This window comes from Enhydra lutris, unplaced genomic scaffold, assembly GCF_002288905.1.
Source record: "Enhydra lutris kenyoni isolate GAN:26980312 unplaced genomic scaffold, ASM228890v2 scaffoldscaffold60, whole genome shotgun sequence".
NCBI lineage: Eukaryota > Metazoa > Chordata > Mammalia > Carnivora > Mustelidae > Enhydra > Enhydra lutris.
The window spans coordinates 9,507,228-9,529,179 of NW_019154144.1; the positions used below are offsets into that span (position 1 = coordinate 9,507,228).

The 21,952-nt window shown below is 35.8% G+C and overlaps 1 protein-coding gene across 1 annotated transcript in view; it reads right to left on the reverse strand.

Moving 5' to 3' along the window:
- LOC111158553 (transient receptor potential cation channel subfamily C member 4) overlaps positions 1-21,952 on the reverse strand; it is a 202,419-nt gene that overhangs the window by 100,962 nt on the left and 79,505 nt on the right. The window contains exon 3 of the mRNA XM_022520653.1: positions 10,086-10,604. Coding sequence (XP_022376361.1) covers positions 10,086-10,604 — 519 coding nt within the window. The remainder of the gene's footprint in view (positions 1-10,085; positions 10,605-21,952) is intronic.

The following is a 21,952-nucleotide window of genomic DNA, read 5'->3' on the forward strand; positions in this document are numbered from 1 at the left end:
ACCTGAAGTAGTCTCAGCCTGCTACTTCTCCGCCATCTTGACTCCTCTCTCCTCACTCCCGCCACTTTTTTTGCATCCATGATTTGTACATGGCTTTTCTTCCTGGAATGCCTTTTTCTAACCTCTTTGCTTGGATGGCTCCTAGCTTTCTACTGATGTTCAGTTAAGGCACTTTCTTCTCCAGGAAGGCTTAGGTGAAGTTAGGAAACTTTTCCAGGCCTCCCAAAAGGCAGCTCTGCCATAGCTTCCGTAAACCGCACTGTGATAGCTGTTCACTTGTTTGCCGTTCTTAATAATCTGACAGTTAGTTGAAGGTGAGACTTTTGTCTTTGATTTGGGTATCACCGGCGAGTAGCAAATAGTAAGGGCTCTCTTCAGTGAGTGAGTGAGGACTAAATAAGGAAGGAAGAAAAGGAGGGAAGGAGGGACGAAAATGAGGGAAACATCAGGAGTGTCCTTACAAAAGGAGGTAGCATATAAAGTGTTAGTGAGATCTGGCTACAGTGATATTTTTAGTTCATAGCATTTTCTGCGTGGGTAAGTATGTCAGTGCATACACACACATGGACTTTATTATCTAAGCAAGAGTAAAATTCCAGGTTCTAGGAAGCTTCTAGAAGAAATCTAAACTTGGCCTAAGGCTTGCTGTCATCTTATTCTGCAGCCCTCGGTTTTTGGCACAGGAGAGACATTTGTGGAATTAATTATACCTGGAGAGAGAAAGAGCATCTCTTGGCCAGAGCTGCCTAGCTCCTTCCACTAGCCTCCTTGTGGGTTTACTGCCAACAAGATTTCCAGCTACCCCTCCCCCTTCCCCCAGTAGGTAAAGAGGAGAATGTGACAAAAAAGTTTCCAGGAAGCATGTCCCACAGCCGCCTGGCAAAAATCACTGAGCTTGGAGAATGCCATGGAAAAAAATAATAGTGTCTATCATTTAGAAATAAAGCAGTGGTCAAAGGAAAAGCAGGTCTTTTTACAAACATGCAGAGAGCTGACAACAGGGTAGCTGGAATCCAGAGGAAGGTAAAAAGAAAACCATGGAGGAAGAAAGCCTTAGTTTTTTCTGTAGCTGCCGAGGGCAAGCCACAGTGTGCTCCTAAAGCTGAAGGGAAAAAGGAAACAGAATGAGACACAAAGCCCAAGTACATAATCCTGCGTGACTGTTTTACCAGTTCTGTATTATCTGGAAGCAATCTGTACATTTAAGACAGCTTCAGAATCACAGGTCATGAAATTATAGCACAGGCATTAAAAATCTCAGAGAGTTTTACTCTATGTTTGCTTCCAAGAAGTCAAACAAAAAACCCCTCTATTTAGAAAAACTGACTATGCCTCATATGGTCAAAGGAAAATGAGGGGAAGGATAAGCTGAAAAGTTTCCTCTCTGATGCATAATTTATCAGGGATCTTGAGTAGGAGTTTATGTCTTAAAACCATCAAACATTTCTTGCAAACAGTGTTTCTGTTTTATAAATTTCCAAGACAATCTATTGGGCTTTTGTAATTTTTTTAGGAAACAATGTGAATTGGAATAAACTGTTAAATGGGCAATTTCAAAAATTGGTAAATCTTAATTTTGCTTAGTGATCCGAGACAGAGAAAATATGACCATTAAATAACAACCCAGGAAAAATAACCCTCAAATGTAAATGTAAATTTTGTGCAAAGAAACAAAAGAAATGGTTTTTCATCATTGACAAACTAAATGATTGCATCTGAATGATGGAAAACAGGTGACCTTCTTGTCAATCATCACGGAGGCAGAAATACCAATTTCATACAGAAAACTAATTCATTTGCAGACTGAGAGAAGGTTTTGAATACACGGTGGATTTTTCAAAGATATTATCATTAACTTAATGTTTTTAGTTTATATCTATGGCAAAGGAAAGCTACATCAGAAAGTGTTGCTAATCCTGTGGGTATATGCATTTTTCTCAAGTGAATGGAGAGTATACTTCTGAAAATAAATTGTTTAACCCTTTCCTTTTTGTACTTTTTTTTTAAAGATTTTATTTATTTATTTGACAGAGATCACAAGTAGGCAGAGAGGCAGGCAGAAAGAGAGGGAAGCAGGGTCCCTGCTGAGCAGAAGCCCAATGTGGGGCTCGATCTCAGGACCCTGAGATCATGACCTGAGCCGAAGGCAGAGGCTTTAACCCACTGAGCCACCCAGGCGCTCCCCCTTTTTGTACTTTTTTAAAGCAGTATAAAATACAGGAACGAATATGTTTTGTATTTGTAATTTAAAATTAAGATTAGTTATTTTAGGTTTGTAAGATATTAATTGATCACTTTCTAATGAATGCAGTTTCAAAGGATACATTTATACAGCATTTTGGACATATACAATTTCATGTTAATTGTGGCAAAAAACCCAATCACTTTCAGATATGAATCAGGAGAAAGTGGTTTCATGTCATTTAATTAGTTGTAAACAAAACAAAACAAAACCTCATGGGGATTTGAATTCCAAGCTCTAAAAACCAAGTGTTAAATTAAATGCCTAATGACCTGTCATAATTCTGTCAGTTGGGCTGACAAGTCCTGAGCAGGTCTATGCTTCATCCATGACACAGAAGCAGGTCCGGGAATGTTTGGTCCCTAGTGGGAGGCTGGGAGGAGGCATTAGAGAGTCTGTGATCCACGTTGCCTTTGTCGAGCAACAGCGGGCGTGTGCCAACATGCCTGGAGCACAGCGAGGCAGAGGCCCCGGAATCAGTCAGTGAGTGTGCTCTGGAGAAGAGTGGGAGAAAAAACTATGCTAGAGGAATGCTTCTTTTTACAACTTTTACAAGTCTTGTCATTATCTGTATCACTCAGTGTAGCATCATGTATTCGAATCCTACTGTATACTTGGCATTTTGTTATAAGAGCTGCTGTGATATCAGTTCCCAATTCTGAGGTGTAGCGGGATAGAGGCATCAAAGCCTAAACTATATTTAAACATACGACTCAGAAGAACAAATTCAAATCAAGTATATAGTACGCAATATGAGTTACTTTTGCCAGCCTATAATGGAAGCATTAGAATATGGGCGACCTTAAGAGTTGAGATAAAACTTATACAATAAACATTTTTGATGAGAGTATATGTTTTAATATAAATGGCTCAGAGAACTGACTCTACCAATAGACTGTAAGAAGGATAAACTTATCTTTGATATTCAAAAGTGTAATGTGACCCATGAGGCTTAGATGAGCATTCATTACAAATACTAAAACACTTAATGACAAAGTCAACCCTTTTAGCTGCATCATATACAAAAGAATCGTGTAGGGGCGCCTGGGTGGCTCAGTGGGTTAAGCCGCTGCCTTCGGCTCAGGTCATGATCTCAGAGTCCTGGGATCGAGCCCCGCATCGGGCTCTCTGCTCTCTAGGGGAGCCTGCTTCCTCCTCTCTCTCTGCCTGCTTGTGATCTCTCTGTCAAATAAATAAATAAAATCTTTAAAAAAAAAAAAAAAAAAAAAAAGAATCGTGTATAGCATTTTCCTGTATATGTATAGTCTTTCATATTGGGAGTCTATGAGGGGATAAGCAAAAAGAGTGACAATAATAGTAATAGTAAATAATAATAGTTAGCTACTCTTTCATGGATAAATACGGCAGGAGGTATGCTAAGCTCTGAACTTGCATTGTCTTGAAAAACAAAACAAAAACAGAACAAAAAATGACACAAAAAAATCTTCAGCAGTGCTGTAGGCATCGGGCAGGAGGAGGTAAGACTGAAGGCAAGGAGTTCTGATGGAGAAACAACACATGAAAAGAAATAAAGAGCAAAGTCAAATGTGCAATAAAGCTGCCAGGACAAGAGAAAGCAACCATTAATTTTGACTTGGGAATATGTTGAGGGAAGGCTTCCCAGAGACAGTGGTATTTGAGAAGAGATCTGAAGGGCATAAATGTTTTCAAAACCGTTCAAATCAGAGAAGAGAAGAAAAGGAGAGGAACATGGTAAATAATATCAAACTGAATTCAAATAAATACGTACATGTTAAATTAGTAAACCAAACTAAGGCAAAGGCATTATCAGCTTTACTGAGATAAATGAGTCTCCAAGTTTCTTCATCAGAAAGATCTCAGTTATGGAGGGGAATAGTGTCTGCAGGACTTTCTCTTATTTTTCTTCCTAAAAGTACTCTCTTTGCCATTCTTCTAGAACAGTTATGTGATGTCCATGAGACAATGTCTCTATAATATGAGATATTTTCCCCTCCAAATTATTCATATTTTGATGTGGAATTTACCAGGCACAAGAAAATTATGAAAGGTATATTTCAGACACCCCAGATTTGAACAAGAGTGAAAAAGGTGGAAAACATTAGACCAAAAGACAATCAATGGGTCAATAATAATAATAAAATGATAATAGTTGGTCAGCTTCTCTGCCTAGTTTGTCCCAAAAGCCAAGCTTTGCGTGGCTGCAGACCAGCCATCAAAATCTACTGGATCTAAGAGGAGAAAGCCATTGTTTGCCAGTGCCATCCCAAGGTTCTGATACAAGAGCCAGGAAGCAACATTATCACTGGTTTCTCTGTGATTTATTCATTTTTAATATTTATTTATTTATTTATTTATTTGACAGACGGAGATCACAAGTAGGCAGAGAGGGAGGCAGAGAGAGAGGGGGAAGCAGGCTCCCTGCTGAGCAGAGAGCCCAACGCGGGGCTCCATCCCAGGACCCTGGGATCATGACCCAAGCCGAAGGCAGAGGCTTTAACCCCCTGAACCACCCAGGTGCCCCTCATTTTTAATTTTTGAAAAAAAATTTTTGTTTTTATTGTTTGGTAAAGATAGGTAGTGGTACACCTGCGAGGGTTGGTAGTTTCCAAATAAATTCATACACAGAATGCTGTTTTTCCTCAATTGCTACCACAAGCACAAAATGACATCTGACTACGGATCTCCAGAAGGAGCTTCCCACGTAGATTTCAGGTAGATAAAGAACATGAGTGTATATTTTATTCATTTTTAATATGAAATTCATACAGTAGCACGTTCAAATTTAAACATTTATTGCTTCTTTTCAAATAAAATTTGAATTAAAAAATTTCTGTCATGATTAACTTATCAATAAATAATTTATAGAAAAGAAAACTTATGAAATAGAGGTAAAGTCTAGCCCTAGGCACTTTTACGAAGACAAATTTCCTTTGTTTCTGCTCCATTTATTATTTAACTGCTCCTCCTAACACTTGCCCAACACTCTTCTGATGCCCTCACCTTCACCTCTCCTCTCTCACCCGGGGCATGCCCTGGTTGTGTTAGGGTTCTATCCTCCGTGGTTCCCCTGGCCCCTAACCTACTCCCTATGTCTTCTCTTTCTGACAGTAGGTTTGGTTCTTGATTCCATATCAAGGAGTTTTGAATAAATCAAGAAACCGAAACCATAAATTTTGAGAGATTTGAAGAGCTTTGATTCTGGAATATTTGGAATCAACTGAGTTCACCATGCAGGATGACGGATGGCATCTGATTGACAGGAATCTCTTCACATTTCTCTCACTGCTCCATTGACAAGATAAACAAAAGATAAGAAGGGTATGAATAGTGGGCTGTTTAGACGTTGGTTTTTTCTCCTCCCTCTTTAACAACTCCATTAATTAATTTATAAGAGAGAACCTAGGCTAGTACCAAAGTTTAAAATTAATGTTGCAAAGCTGCGGACATACTTTCACAAAAGAGAAAATTAAATTGAAAAAGATACGCTGTTGACTATGTAGAGATTTTTTTTTCTAACTTTAATTTGAAGAGCTTATAAAGAGATTGAATTGTAATGCTTTCACACAATAATGTATTTCACTACTTTCTATTATTATTCAAGATCTAGGGTTCTTTACTGTGAACTAGTACCTTCACAATGTGGACAACCATGTGTAACAAACTACGTAAGATCTTTGCTGTGAACATATTTAAGGAACTCATCAAGGTCTCCAAATACATACAATGATTCTGCAAATATTAGGCAAGAACAGTGACGGCATGGAATTGATATTTAATGGCCATAAACTCTATATCGGCCAAAATTACATCAGGAACCAAGGGACAAGTTACTAGTTGAAGATATGTCCTCAATCACACCTCACTTTTATCTAATCCACAGGAGGAGACTGAGTTCCGAGGGGGTGGGTGCTTGGTTCTGGCTTATCTTTCTGTCCCCCATTTTCTTTTGATACTCTTCATTTTGAAGAGTAACACTAGAATGGGGTGCTGACTTCTACCCCTTGTGAAGTAGACTTTCCCTGCTCTCTTTTCAGAGTGAGACTAAAGAGATTACTCTTTGAAGAAAAAAAATAAAAGTGGGTTAAGAAAGAAAGGAAAAGGAGACTTTGCACTCTTTGAAGAAGGCAAATGCTTTATCACAATGCAAAAACTAAAAAACAAAAACAAAAAAACCCTTCATATCAAAATGCCTGGCTTAATTATGAAGAAGCTGAGTCGTGAAATAAACTCACACGCTCAGCTGACCTTGGCTAGAAGTTGCGGTTGGATCAGATTTACCTCGTATTCACCATGATGACACCTAGGTGGAGGCAGTAGCGGATACAGCAGGTTTTGTAGTTAAGTATTAATAGAAACAATAAAATCCTTCTGCCTATGCCTATAAAAATATCCATGATATTCAATTAATGCAAACCTTTCTTTTTGGATGATATTACAGAATTACCAGAATAAGTCTGTAATCAAGTTCCCGCAACATGAATTGTTTTAATATTGGAATTCATAAGAAGTCTGTTAGTAGGTAATTAACCTAAACACTGCAATTTAATCAGACAAAGAAACATGCAGGGAACCGTCCAGAATTAAGAGATTCTGCAACTTCGGGTATGTTCATATTGAACACCTTCTACCTTTCAGTACAGAGTTATGACTGGTAAATATGACGGCTGTGTTCCTGACACTCATACCTGGAGGAGAAGGGCGAAATGTAACAATACAATGCAAAACAGAATGTGTGGAAGGAGGGCATTTATCCCAGAGATTGTATGGAGGGGGACTGCTTCATGGAACCTCCCTATCGGAGGGGAGACCTGATATGAGTTTGGAAGAGTGAGTGGGACTTAGCCGTGGAAAGATCAATAAGAAGCCATTCCAAAAACATAAGAGATGGACCAAAGACAAACCACAAACTTTTTTAAACTAAAACTGGGAAAACTTCTGGTAAAAAGGCATAAGGCAAGACATTTATGCTAACGCAGAGTTTCATTTAAGACACGTGATCTTACTAGAAAATCTTACATCAAATATTCTGAAGTCAATAATTTCTGAATAATTTAGGAATATGTTTCATAAAACATGACCTATGATTTCAAAGAATTTATATGAAAGCAAAACCTTATTCTTGATTTAATAATGCTATTAGTCATCCAGTATTACTTTGCTTTGGAAAAATTGTTCAGCCTAAAGGAAATGTTTTCTTCAGTATTGAATGAAAGATACTCCAGAACAACTCTGTAAGAATTTTGTTTTAATTTTTCCCTCTATTATCATTTCAAAAGATGAAAAGAGAAAATGCAAATGCAGTGTCTTTTCTAAAAACGTATCTTTTAAAAGGTATTACTAATTCTTTTTTTCTTGTTACATGTTACGTGTTTTTAGCTACCCTTCATCCTGTTGTATCATTAAGGATGATCAGCCTCCAATTCCCACAACTTCATATTCGCAAAAGGTACAAGCACCTTGAAAGAAGTCTTAGAAATGATCAAACGCTTTCTATAGCTTTCCTTCTGACACTTCTAAAGACTCAATTTGTGGCTTTTTGTTGAATAGGCTTTGAAGTTAAGCATGCTTTGGAATATACAAAAGAACCTAAGCAAAGAAAAAAAAGTTTAGTAGGAATGAATCTTTTTAGGGGTTCAGAAATAAGAATAAGAACAATATAGATTTAACATTTTATGGTCTCCCTGTAATAGACTATCATCTCTAGGACAGAGCCACACCCCCATGGAGTCCTAAGTGCCCCGAGCAATCCCTGGCATGTTTGGTAAAATACATGTTCAAAGAGTTAATGAATGAAGAAATGAATGAATGAATAGAATGTATAAAAATGATTTGTGGGTAAATATAGAATCATATGTTAATATGTAAGAAATTCATACTACTTTTTTTTTTTTTTTTTTTTTGGTCTTGGACAAACTTTTGACAAGAATTTGGGAGCTTCACTTGATTAAATGTCACCATAGTATTCCATTCAGAGAGTATGGTAGAAGTCTCAATGAGCATTTTGTTCCAGTGCTTTCACGAAAGTCATTGTGGCAAAGACAAAGTTAAATCGGTTCTGATATCAGGACCCATATCAGGGTGGGCATAAAATGGAGCTAGGTTGGTTCACTAACTACAGAGCAAACAAAAATGCAACAGGTGAGTAAAGCCAGTTGCAGCTACTGTGTTCTTTCTTTCATTTTGTGGATTTCTGCATCCTGGGAATTTCATCTCACTCACCATTCACAGGATAACATCAACCCTGGACAGATTTATCATAGGAAAAGACCTTTGTAATTACTATGTCGATCCCTTAAATCTCTCTCCCCACAGAAAACTAAAGAAAGAAAAGCATAAACTGGGTTAATAACAGATACTTGAGAAGAACTAGCTCAAATTCTAAACCACATCAGTATCTCATCTCATTTTATCCTCTTTTTCTTTTTTTTTCTTAGGTTTTTTTATTTTTAAGTAATCTCTACACCCAACGTTTGGCTCAAACTCACAACCGTAGGTGAAGTCATATGCTCCACAGACTGAGCCAGCCAGGTGCCCCTCATTTTATCAGTTCTAGTACATGCTATTACTTTTAAATGTCATATTGAGTACATAAAAATCTCTAATCGAGTAAAGTTTTTCATCATTTTTTATAGTTGTGTATTAAAATTATTCTAGTTCTGTTAAAATATTAGTTCCCTGAGCCCTAAACACAAGAGGCTAAAAAAAATTAGTTGATAATGTTGACAGGGCTCCAACTAGCATGTGTGATTTTGGAATCAGAGGGAATGCACACAAAAGAAGCTGTTTCCGTCATTGTTAGGGGAAAAGATCATTTCAACTAGTTTCAGTCTCCAATGACAACTGGCCAAGAACTATAGGAAAAACTTGAGGAAGTAAATTCAGGTATCTCGATCCTTAAATATTTAGTAAGTAGCAGTAGACAAAGCAGCCAAAGCTAATGTAGAATAATTAGGGCCAACTGCAAAAAAAGCTGAATACATTTTTATTCAGAAGTCTCTTTTATTTTTCATCTTACCTTATATACTTTTCTCCAATTGATTTCCTAGAATAGATAATTACTATAATTCAAGAATAAACATAGAACCAATATTTTCTGAAGATGGAAGTAAAATGGATTTTGGAGAACTCACTTAACTCAGCGATGGAAACAAAAACAATTATGCTAGGTGATGAGCATGACAGCTCTGAGTTTTCTTTCCTTAATATTCAAATCATGGAAATTTCATGAGAAATTATAACTCTTCTGCAACTAGGCATCTTTAATCTCTTATTCCTGACCAATCAAGAGACTAAGCCAGATGTGAGAGGTTTCAACACTTTCATCTGCTGTTGGACTAGTATTTTTTCTTCATTAATAACTTCTAATAATGTATTTTATTAACATAAGGACTTATAATTTACCAAAGCCTTCACACACATCCACACATTTTATACTTCTACAAATCTCTGAGGAATATATTTTATATGTATAAATAAATACATATAACAAAATATTATAACTATTAAATCCACTAAGCAGATGAGGAAACCAATCTCAAAGAGATCTGAAAAGGAACAAGAGTTATAAATGGTAGAACCAGAACTTTCAGTGTGGAGATTCTAAAATTCATCAGTTTTTCCATTCTACCACAGTAAATGTGTACATCTTAACACATTCGCCTAATGCCGTCATCAGTTATTACGCCATTTCTTGCCGTTCTTCCATGTGTTTCGTAATTATTAATGTGGCAAACCATAAATATCATCCACTTCCAGATAAGTAGAAAAGGCTCTAAAGCCCAAACATAATTCCAGAGTACTGGTTGACGTCACTGTGGTTAAATCATATGATATTTTGATAAAAAGGTCTGGCAACACTCACCTCTTTTTGACGGTACTTTATGGCCAATTTGAGTCTGGCGAGATCATTTCCACTTTGTTCTTCTATAAGGCTACTGTCATCTCTGTAATTAAGAATGATTTCCAGTTCTCTGGAACTCCTTGTCTGATCCAGTAGGTCCTTGGCAAACTGTTTGCACTGTCGGGACAGCTCCTCATACTCCGACTTGAATTCATTTTCCACTTTACTCAGCTCCTGAAGCTCCCAACTTAGCTGAAAGGCTGTGAGAAAAGGGTCTTCACTTGACAGTGCGATGAGGGAGGGGCTGGCCAAGGCCTTGTAGATGTTGAGTCTGGAACGTGAGTGGCGGAGGCTATCCACGTCCGAGCTGGAGACGCATTCCACGCAGTTGCAGCGGACCTCGTGGGGTCTGGGCACAGAGACTCCTTTCTGAACTAGAAGCTTGATTATTTCGTAATTATTTGTATGGGCTGCCAAAATGATTGGTGTAATGTCTGGAGTGAATTCAGAGAACTGCTTATCAAGGAGTATGGGAGGCACCTAGAAAAAAGAAGAAAGCCGAGGTGATGAATATTTATTCATTTGTTCAAGCCAGTGAATTTCAAACAGCGTGCTAGAGCGAGGCTGAACAAAGTTCATAAATTTTTGCCAAGCTTTTCTGCAGGAGAGAGATGGCTTTTTTTTTTTTTTCTGCTGAAAGACAAAAGAAAATTCTTGAAAAAAAAAAAAAAACAAACTTTCCAATATAATGACACATTATTCTTATTATATTTGTTTAACCTGAATTTTGACATTTTATGAAATCTTAAAATAAGTGACTATGGGAAGTCTTTACTTGGTAAAAGACTTTCTTGCTCCCAACTTATTTTCTGACACCCAGTCTTTGCTTTTCTTTCCCCAAGGTGTGGACTCCCAAAATAATCCAGAAATACACGGAATAATAGTTAATCATTTGTTTTAACCCAAGCTTTTCCTCTGCAAGAGAAGTCTTTTAGTTCTTCTGTTGCTTTTGTTTGTTTGTATGTTTGTCTGTTGTTTGATCTTCTGCATTTCTAAAACCAAGTCAATGATTAACGGTGGCAGCAGAATGTAAGAAGGCTAGCCTCCTGCTTTCTGTTTTCATCTATCACTTTATGGTCTGTTTTCCAGAGGACCACAAGTGCTCTGTCACCATTGTATCAGAAATAAACAAATGGTTCCCAATGAATCAGGTCACTGGTGTGTTCATGCACCATTTCTTTTGGGTTTTCCTCTCGGAATGGTAATGATGAAAATGCTGTAATAGGCACTATTTAGTCAACATCTGCTAGGTGCCTTAACCCTCACAATTATTCACACTTTCTAGCTGGGAGCCTTCAGTGTGTAAGTACAAGACCCACTGTTTGCACCGGGGTCCACCTGACCCCCAAGCCTGTGTGTATTCCACCACACCACACCGCTGCCCAGTGTTTGGTTTAATAGTTCTTCCTGTGGGCATAAAGAGGCATCTATGAAAATAAATGCTGTATAAGGATAAGTTAAAAAGACATGGCAGAAAAAATGATGACCCATGTACTGTATAAAATACACTGTAAACTAAAAAGGAAACCATAAAAGGATCAAAAGCAAAACAACTACATAGAGAAAAACAAAACTCATATGAAACCTTAATTAGACTATTTTTAAGTAGAGATTTATCTTCATATGAGAATAATTAAGCCTGTGTGCTTCTTAACTTATTTGACCATTTAGAATCTCTATTTGGGGGCGCCTGGGTGGCTCAGTCCTTAAGCTGCTACCTTAGGCTCAGGTCATGATCCCAGGGTCCTGGGATAGAGCCCTGCATCAGGCTCCCTGCCCCACAGGAAGCCTGCCTCTCCCTCACCCACTCCCCCTGCTTGTGTTCCCTCTCTTGCTGTGTCTCTCTCTCTCTGTCAAATAAACAAATAAAATCTTTAAAAAATAGAATATGTTTGTTTTATAAGAAACACTCTGTAAAGAATAATGAGATTTAGTTATCTATTTAAAGATTATTTAAAATATATGCAATCAGTTGATAAAAGATAGTACCTACTTATTATAAAATTCGAAATAACACTGTTGAGGTAGCACTGTATGTTCAAGCAGGATCAATACATACCTCATTATTTTTTTTTTTTTAAGATTTTATTTATTTATTTGACAGAGAGAGCTCACAAGTAGACGGAGAGGCAGGCAGAAAGAGAGAGAGAGAGGGAAGCAGGCTCCCTGCTGAGCAGAGAGCCCGATGCGGGACTCGATCCCAGGACCCTGAGATCATGACCTGAGCCGAAGGCAGCGGCTTAACCCACTGAGCCACCCAGGCGCCCACATACCTCATTATTTTTTAAGTAACTATCTTACATTTTCAACATTACATAATTGAAAATTTAACTATGTATTTATTACAAAGAGAAAAATTGAAAATTTAACTATGTATTTATTACAAAGAGAAAAATGCCCCTAATTAAAATTAAACAAGAATTAATCTTTTAAGTAACTATACTTCAAGGTTTTCTATGGCAGACATGAGGAAAATCAAAAACAGCATAAATAAGTTCCTGCATTAAATGTATATTTAAGTGATAACTGCAATTTGGAGAGGTTTTCTGGATTCAGTAGAATTTCATTCTAGATTTCTGTAGTTGTTAAAGCTATTTTAAAAGTTATTTTAATTAAAAATAATTTTAAATTTATTAACCATAAAATGTAACTTTGAAGAATATTTCAGCAAACTTTTATGAAAAAATAAGTATAATATGGCCATATTAAAAAGCATTTATATTTCAGGAGAATGTCAGTGTCATAGTATTAGAAAGAGAGATGGCAAAATAACTGATAAAATATACCAAAAATAAATACTCTGTTCATGAGTCTTAATAGTCAAAAAATCATTGTGAATTTTTAATTCTTTAAATATATGGATGTCACTAATTATATCTTTTATAAGCATTTATTTTAGAAAATAATTTTTAACGAAACTTTTTTTTTAAAGATTTCATTATTTATTTGACAGAGAGAGGGTGGGGGAGCAGTAGGCAGAGGGAGAGGGAGAAGAAGGTTCCCCACTGAGCAGGGAGCCTGATGGGGGTCTTGATCCCAGGACCCTGGGGTCATGACCTGAGCCAAAGGCAGATGCTTAACCAACTGAGCCATCCAGGCACCCTTGAATGAAACTGTTTTATATATAATATAATAATTCAATGGTCAATAAATAACTATTTTTAAGTTATGTAATTTTAATTATCTTAGACTTACCTTTTACTCTAAAATGTGTTCTAAATTCAATAATATATTATATGTTGTCTTTACCATCAGTTGTTTGATGCCCAGCTGGACAGGGACCACTAGACCCTGGGGACTGTTTGGCCTTAGGCATCCTTCATGCCGGAGTCTGTGGTGCCTCTGACCAGCCAGCTAGGCAGGCACACGTCAGTGTTTATGCATGTCTTAGACCCAGGTTCTGGGGTTTCTCCCATTCCATTAAGAAAAATAGTGATCAAACAAAAACACCTAAAAAATTGCCTGTTATTCAGTACTAATTACATGCCTTCACCAATGATTACATAGTGTTTGAAAATTGGAGGTTATCTTACTCTATTATCAGGTCTACGTTTATTAGCTTGTATTCCTCTATATGTAAAACTATGCCCTCTTCTCCTTTTTACTACTGAGTATTCCTATGGACCCATAGATTCTTCCTTTATTTTAGTGTTTAATTGCAATAATTATTCACTTTGAACTTATTGAGGTATAACATACCTTTATTAAAATGCACAACTGTTAATGTGAAGCTTGATGTATTTTTAAAATATGTGTGCACCTGTGTGACACAACACAGATTATAATCCAGGAGACGGTGTGCACCTCAGGAACCTTCCTCTTGTCACCTCCCAGTTGCTACATTTTGTAATCACAAACCTAAACGCTATCGCCAGAGATCACTTTCACACACACATGTTCACTTTATATAAATGAATCCTAAAGTATATACTTTTTACATCTAGCTTTCTTTGGATAACATTAGCTCTTTGAAATACTTTATTATTGTTAGAAGCAATCTTTTTTGTAAATTCCATTCTGCATAATATTTTGATTTATGAAGATAGCACAGTTTATTTAATATTCTCTTGTTGATAACATTTGTGTGATTTCCAGTTTCCACTTGTAGCTAGGAATACCGTTTCTATGCATATTTTTGTCTGTGTCTGCTAATACATATCTAAGAATGCAATTTTGGGTCAAATATTTTTCTTAAGCAGTTATAGCAATTTTCATGACTATCACAAATTATACTTGGTTTTGTCAATTATCTACCTATCAATCTATATATCTATTTGTTTATGCCATTCATTATGTCAAGAAATCATTTTGAATTTTTTATTTATTATCAAGGATGGGTGTTGAATTTCTAAGGCCTTTTCCATGGAGATGATTATATAATTGAACCTCTTACTCCTAAAAATGTGGCTATTTAAATAAATCAATTTTTTACTATTGAAACATTCTAGCTTTCCTGAAATGAATTCCATTTGCTCAAATGTGTAATATTTTTATTTAGAATTGTTATACCAATGTTCATAAGCGAGATTGATTTATAATCTTTACTATGCTGTCTTCATCAAATTTTGGTATGAATACTATGTTTGCTTCATAAAAAACATATGGATTCTCTCTTCCTTTGGAATACAGGGAGATGTGCCATTCAGAGCTTTCTTATTTTTCTTTCTTTCTTTGTTTTTGTTTTTGTTTTTTTTTTTTACGATTTTATTTATTCCTTTGACACAGAGAGTGCAAGCAGAGGGAAAGGGAGAAGCAGACTCCCTGCTGAGCAGGGATCCTGGTGTGGGGCTCGATCCCAGGACACTGGGATCATGACCTGAGCCGAAGGCAGATGCTTAACTGACGGAGCCAACCAGGCACCCCCTCAGATCTTTCTTCAAGAGAGGATTCACTGCCTACCTGGCAGTGCGTTAATAGACTCCAGCTGTCTACCTCTTCAGGTTCTTCCTCAATTTTGGAGCCCTGGGCAGTAGACTGAATAAGTAGGTTGACAAGGACCTAGCTATTTCCACCCAGTATGGGACATCTCTAGTAGATAATTTTTCTCTGAGTTCCCCTTTACACTGGCAAGGATTTTTGTCAGTTCTGGGTCATGGTCTAATGGCTTCCCCTTCTCAATCTTGCTTTCTTCCCTTTTAATTTCAAAATGTTATTTTCCAATAAAACTTTTGCAATCATCTCATTTTATCTGCCTCTTGGGGCGCGTGGGTGACTCAGTCAAGCATCGGCCTTTAACTCAGGTCATGATCCCCCGGTTCTGGGATCAAGCCCCCATGTCAGGTTCCCAGCTCAGCGGGGAGCCTGCTTCTCCCTCTCCCTCTGCTTCTCCCTTCTGCTTGTGTTTTCTCTCTCTCTCTTTCTCTGTCTATCTCTCTCAAATAAATGAATTAAAAAAAAAAAAACTTTATCTGCTTCTTGAAGAATCCAAAATGTGATCGATCCATTTTCCATATTGTGGGGGAAAAAATAACACTGAAATTATTTGATCTTTGAAAGTTCAAAATTATTCTGTGAAAACCCTGAGTGCCTGCTGTTCTTTTATGGGATATTCAGTAACTTTTCCTATTTATTGCATAATAAATATCTTGGCTTTTTTATCAATAATAGGGTCTGTTAATAAAAACTGCATTTGGGGGGAAGTTATTCAGTTCATCTAGTTTCATTTAGAAAAGACAGTTTTAAATGTGCAGGGATTCAGGAAATGCTAGGCTTACAATGTCCCTCCTGAGGAATCTACTGTGGGACAAGACGATGGGGAACCGAGGAAAGGACAAATGAGGGGCGCTAAATGTATGTAACAGTTAATCAAAGATCAATACAAAGCTAGGAAAATATAAATTTTTAAATGTTCTAAAAAGAAAAAAAGAACAAGAGGAGAGATTGAGAGAAAGGAAGGTGTGGAGCAAAAGGCTCTCTACTTAACCAGCTAATAGAACAGAAACCTTGGTAAAGCAAAAGGGGGACATGAAGGTTTTATAAAAGGTATTAATACAAAATACAAATTATTCTAAATAATGGGTCTTGAGGACCTTTAATTCTTTCCCTCCACTTTGCAAAGATAAATTTTCCAAAATATTAATCTCTCAGACAATTCCCTTTCTTAACATACTTCCATGGTTTATAACTACTTTGATTTAATAGTCACTCGTACATCAATCAACGAATATTTATTGACTGCATTGTCTGGTGCAACATTGGACTCTGAGAAATTAAGAAAAATGAAGGTGAAACAGTCCACGCCCTCAAACAGAAGATTGCCATACTTGACACATTCCCAGATATCTCAGCAAACTGAATCAAATGTTTACTAACTTACTATAAATCCAGCACCATAATAGGTACCATGTGAAATACTCAGAAAAACAAGAAACAAATGTTTGCAACATCATATCAGATGCTCACCAAGTTTTAAGTTTTCTGAAAATTTTCCAAGTGCTCACCAAAATCTCAGGATAGTGTTTCTGCTTTATATTCTTTATAATGGGGCAGCAGAGTTAGCATAAACTATTAACTGTAAAAAAATATGTTGTAGACGTTAAGAATTATTTGGTGACTTTCACTCAGTATTAACAAGAATTTAGTACTCTGCAACATTTTACTTTCCTTAACAAGTAGCAAATATACTGGGAGCAGAAAAGTGCAGATATAAATGGTTCTTATAGAAATGTTAGAATATTTGGGCTGCTATTCCTTTTTCCACTTAACGAAGTGCCTAATGGTATGTGTTGCAGACTATGATACTCGTTGTGACTGTCATTTCCTGGGTGACATCATGGAATCAGATTTCTGAGCTTTCCAGTGAGTAACTGAAACCAGCTCCAATGCAAAGGACCCAATCACAGTCAATCACAGAAGGTGAGAGAAAATGAAAGGTAAAATACACCCCTCAGTTTTTTGCTCTGGTAGCCCAGGCATTTGTAAGTTGATACAACTTTGTTATCTATTAAATATTTAGAACTTTTTAAAAGCCAGCAATGTAAGACATTGGATCTCAGAAACTTTTAGAAAATTCAGAAAATGAGCTTGCTTCCCCTTTTTCATACTTCATTTCTAACCAATCTACTTTCTGTCCCAATAACTCTTCTTTGCTTTCTTGAGTATCTTCAACATGTAACTCTCTCTCTCTCTCTCTTTCCTTTCGTGGTTCCAATGTTATGGGTGAAGAGCAAAGCTCCCAACATTAAAATAAATAAATAGGTCACTGTAGGTACTCAGTAGCTATTACCTAAACATGATTTTGATAGAGACATAGGCGTTTTTTTCAATTTTTGTTTTTTAATTTGCCATCTGGCATATTTAAGGACAGATGTGAATATCATGAGCCTGTAGATGAAACCTGCAGATGAAAAATCACAACATGCGTGACTTTTAGCTGAAGTAAAATCTATAGACATAAAAGCATTACACCCAGACAAATATACAAGCATAAAAATAAATACATCACTAATAAACAAACACCACACATACATGCCCTTTTTTAAATATAAATTCAAATGGTTGAATGGCATATTTCACTTAGTAATCCACAACAAAGTAGAACATGTAATTAAAAGAGTATCCAAAAACCAAGGAAAAGTTGTTTCTTATATTGCAGAACTGGAAGGATCTCTGGTCTAAGCTCTATTAATGAATATTTGTTCAATGCTTTTTGTCAACCTTACCATAACACTAGTTACATTATTAATGGAATTATTTTCATGCCACATAACATTAAAAGTGATGAATACACAAAGAATCCATTAACTTGTAAGTAGATTGCTTTTCTCAAATTTATTCAAAATCTTCACCTTGAAGTGATTCAGCACCAATCTGAGGCATATAGTTTAAAGTCTAAAGTATGATATTCTACCCAAATATAGAAATGTCTCTTTGCCACTAAGATAGACGTTTTTGAACTGTCAATACTGAAATATAAATTTCTAGGAAAGAAATTCATCCTAGAGTAACATTCATCCAATTTAAGAGTACCTATTTCCTTAATTTAGCATTTATTATAGTGGGTTGTATAAAATGAGTAAAAGAAATTTACTTGTATTATAATATTTAGAGTGTCCGAAATCACTGACTAAATAGATCCACATTCTATTCTGGCTCTACTCTTAATTAGTTAATTAGCTTGTGAATTCCTCCTAATATATCTGCTATATGAAAAACAATATCCCAACTCTAACATGAAATTTCTATGGTTCAATCACTTTTTAAAAATTCCAGTTGATGGCACGATAATAGAAAATTTATGAGGCTTTTTTTTAAGTGCTTCAATAAAAACTTGTTGAATTCTTTAGTATCATCTTGTTTTTAGCATCAATATTTTTATCTAATGTATCAAAACCTTCATTTTTTAAAGCTCAGGATTATAAATATTAAATTTATCTCTTTCATATACTCAGTCTAACTCAAATCAGCATAAGGGAGTTTCAACTCAGAGTTATGTTTAAAAATTCATTAGATATCAGTTATTTAGAATTTGAAATTTTCACACACCACACCCACATGCACAAAAACCAAATAGTTGTCATATGAATAAATACATGAATGAATAAATAGATGGATGAATAAATGAATGGTTAGATTATAATCTTATCTAAACAAAGTCAACTTTATTACTTTAGGCCCATACTCTTGCCTGGAAAGACTAAACAGAATTCAAAATTCTACTGTGCAGAAAAAGAAATTCCCTTTGCTTTTGGTCTCAGCACAGGACGAATGATTTATCGATATGTTCACAGCTGATCTATAAGAGCAAAGACTCGTGCTTTCCCCTACTTCTGAGTGGTTGAAGTCTTGAAGACACTAATAGTTTGATCTGACTTCTAATGAAACCTTAATCCAGAAAATAAATGCAAAAACAGCTTAACAAGAATCAGACACTATTATGCACATATGACTCAAAATCAGGGGTTCTCCAGTTTTCGTGTACCTCACAAAATATGGAGCAGCCTGGGGACCCTTATTCAGAAAGAAGAATGTTTCTAAACATAAATGCATAGTATTATATAGCAAAAAGTACTTAAATATATTTAAAATCTATTTAAAGACAAATACGTGATGTAGTAACATATATTCTTTTCTATTAATGTATTAAATACAAAGATCTATTGGCAGGTAATTAGACTAATTTTGAAGTAATGACCAACATGTAAATATATCAGGTATATGGTAAAATGGTAGTATGATGGGAAAATACCTATGATTTCTGCTTTTGACAAAGACACGAGAATTTCTAGCAAAACAAATTTTTTTGGCTTATGTTCATAATCGAAGGAAAATATAGATTCCATTTAGAAGTTAGTAAAAATAAAGATGTGGTTTTTTTTTTTTTTTCCATTTCATCTTAGTTCACAGATATCCTTGAATTTTATCTATTGCATCCCCAAGTTAAGAAGATCTTCAGGTCTGGCTTAATTGGAATTGGAAAACTCAAATGCGAATTTTACTAGAAAGCATTAACCAGAGAGTTGTTTCTTAGGAGAGGTAATTAAAGAATTTGAAAGGTGTCTGGAAAGAAAAGAAAGAAAGCATTATTTTTGAAATAAAAAATACATCTTCCATCTTTATTCAAAGATAGAATGTTCTATAGTTACAAATGTCCTAGAATGTTAAGTGGAACAAACAGATCACAACACAAACACACAAACACACACACACAGATGTTTACTTTATGAGGGAAAATTCTGGAAGTTTGGGGGGAAATCCTGAAGACTTAACATGTAAATAAATGATGTTTAAGGGGAAAATGAAGAACAGATGGAGAGAAGATAACCAAAAAATAAGGCACATATAGCAAGGGAAATTTTCCTATTCTGAGGAAATGTTGGGTCTGTACACTGAGAGGGCTCATCAGGTCTTTGGCTGAAACAATGAAAACAATGACATATGATTAGACACAGCCTGCTGATATTCCAGACTTTGAAGGGTTAAAAAAAATATTCCAAACTTCTAAGACCTAAAAAAAAAAAGAAAGAAAGAAAAGAAAAATGTGAAATCATCAGATCTATAGAATGAGTGGGTAACAATGGAGATGCAACTAATATCAAACCCCTTATTTTCTCCCATTAAAATCTGCAAGATATGTCATTGTATCTATACACAATTTTTAGTAAAGTGAATATGAGTCAAGAATACTGCATCTAGCCACCTCTCTCCTGTTAGGATAAAAGGCATATGAGTTATAATAGAATTCAGAAGTTACATCACCCATTTGTCTTACAGGAGCAAATTTTTCAGAAAATATTATAAACAAATATTAAGTGATTCACCTCCAGGTAGGTAGGAAGAAATGGTTTGAGCAATCAGTCTTGCAATACTGGAGTTAACTCAAATGTTTATTTGTATGGTGCCTGGGTTTGGTAATACAGTTAATCAGTAAAGATACTTGAAACAGAAAAGACAGAAAGAGAATATCTGAAAATAGTTTGGAATTCAGTTTTAAACTATTTCACTGTAACCTAGGAACTGGTGGGTAGGATTTGAGGTTGGAGAATAAGGAGAAAAAACGTACTTTTGTTTTTACTGAGTTTCATATAAATAACATAGATTTTCCTTCATTTAGTTATACGCATGTGGGCCTCTTTTAATGAGGAGCAACTGGTTTATTAATAATAATATCACATTAATGACATTATTATCATGAATAATAATAGTATTAGCTTGGGCTTCCGTATTATTTTATACTTATTGTTTATTTTCTTGGTGTCATTTCTTACCTTTATTTTTTTTATTATTATTATTTTTTTAATTTAAGTGGGTTCCAAGCCCAGAGTAGGACTTGAACTCACCACCCGGAAATCAAGACCTGAGCTGATACCAAGAGTTGGATGTTTAACCAACTGAGCCACCCAGGCACCCCTACTTTTGTATTTTTTTAAGTAATTATAATTTTATTTTATTTAGTTAATTTATTTTAAGTAGCCTCTATGCTCAACATGGGGCTTAAACAGCAACCCAGATATCAAGAATCATATGCTCCCTAACTGAGCTAGCAAAGCACCCCTACTTTTGTATTTTATTTATTTATTTTTAAGATTTATTTATTTATTGGAGAGAGAGAGAAAGAGCAAGGGGAAGGGCAGAGAGAGAGAGAGAGAAGCAAACTCCCCCTGAGTGCAGAGCCTGACATGGGGCTCCATCTCACAACTATGAGATCATGACCTGAGCCAAAATCAAGAGTCTGGTGCTTAGGGGGACCTGGGTGTCTCAGTCGGTTAAGCTTTTGCCTTCAGCTCAGGTTATGATCTCTGGGTCCTGGGATTGGGTCCTGGGATGGAGACCCACATCAGACTTCCTGCTCAGTGGGGAGTCTGCTTCTTTCTCTCTCTCTCTCTCCCTCTGCCCTCTCCACCAGTCATTTTCTCTCTCTCTCTCTCTCTCTCTCTCTCTCAAATAAATTAATAAAATCTTAAAAAAAAAAAAAAAGAGTCAGATGCTTAACCTACTGAGCCACCCAGACACCCCACCTACTTCGGTATTTTAAAGAAGCAATAAATAACCAAAAATTTTGGTGTTAACAAAGAAAGAAATCCTCTTCTAAAAAAAAAAAAAACAAAAACAAAAAACAAACAAACAAAAAAACACCAAAGATCAAAAGGAAAATGAAAATGAGGTTAAAATTCTCTAGAAAGAAGACCACTACAATAATTATTACCAACTTCAATTCAACAGTGTATGAAAAGAATAAAACACGGTGAAAAATAGGGTTTTATTTCAGAAATGTAATTGCTTTTGATTATCACTATATTTTTCACTATCATTCATTCCCATCTGTATATTTGCATGGAATATGGAGTCAGTGTGCCTGGGTTTACAAAAAGGTTTTACCTTGCACTAGC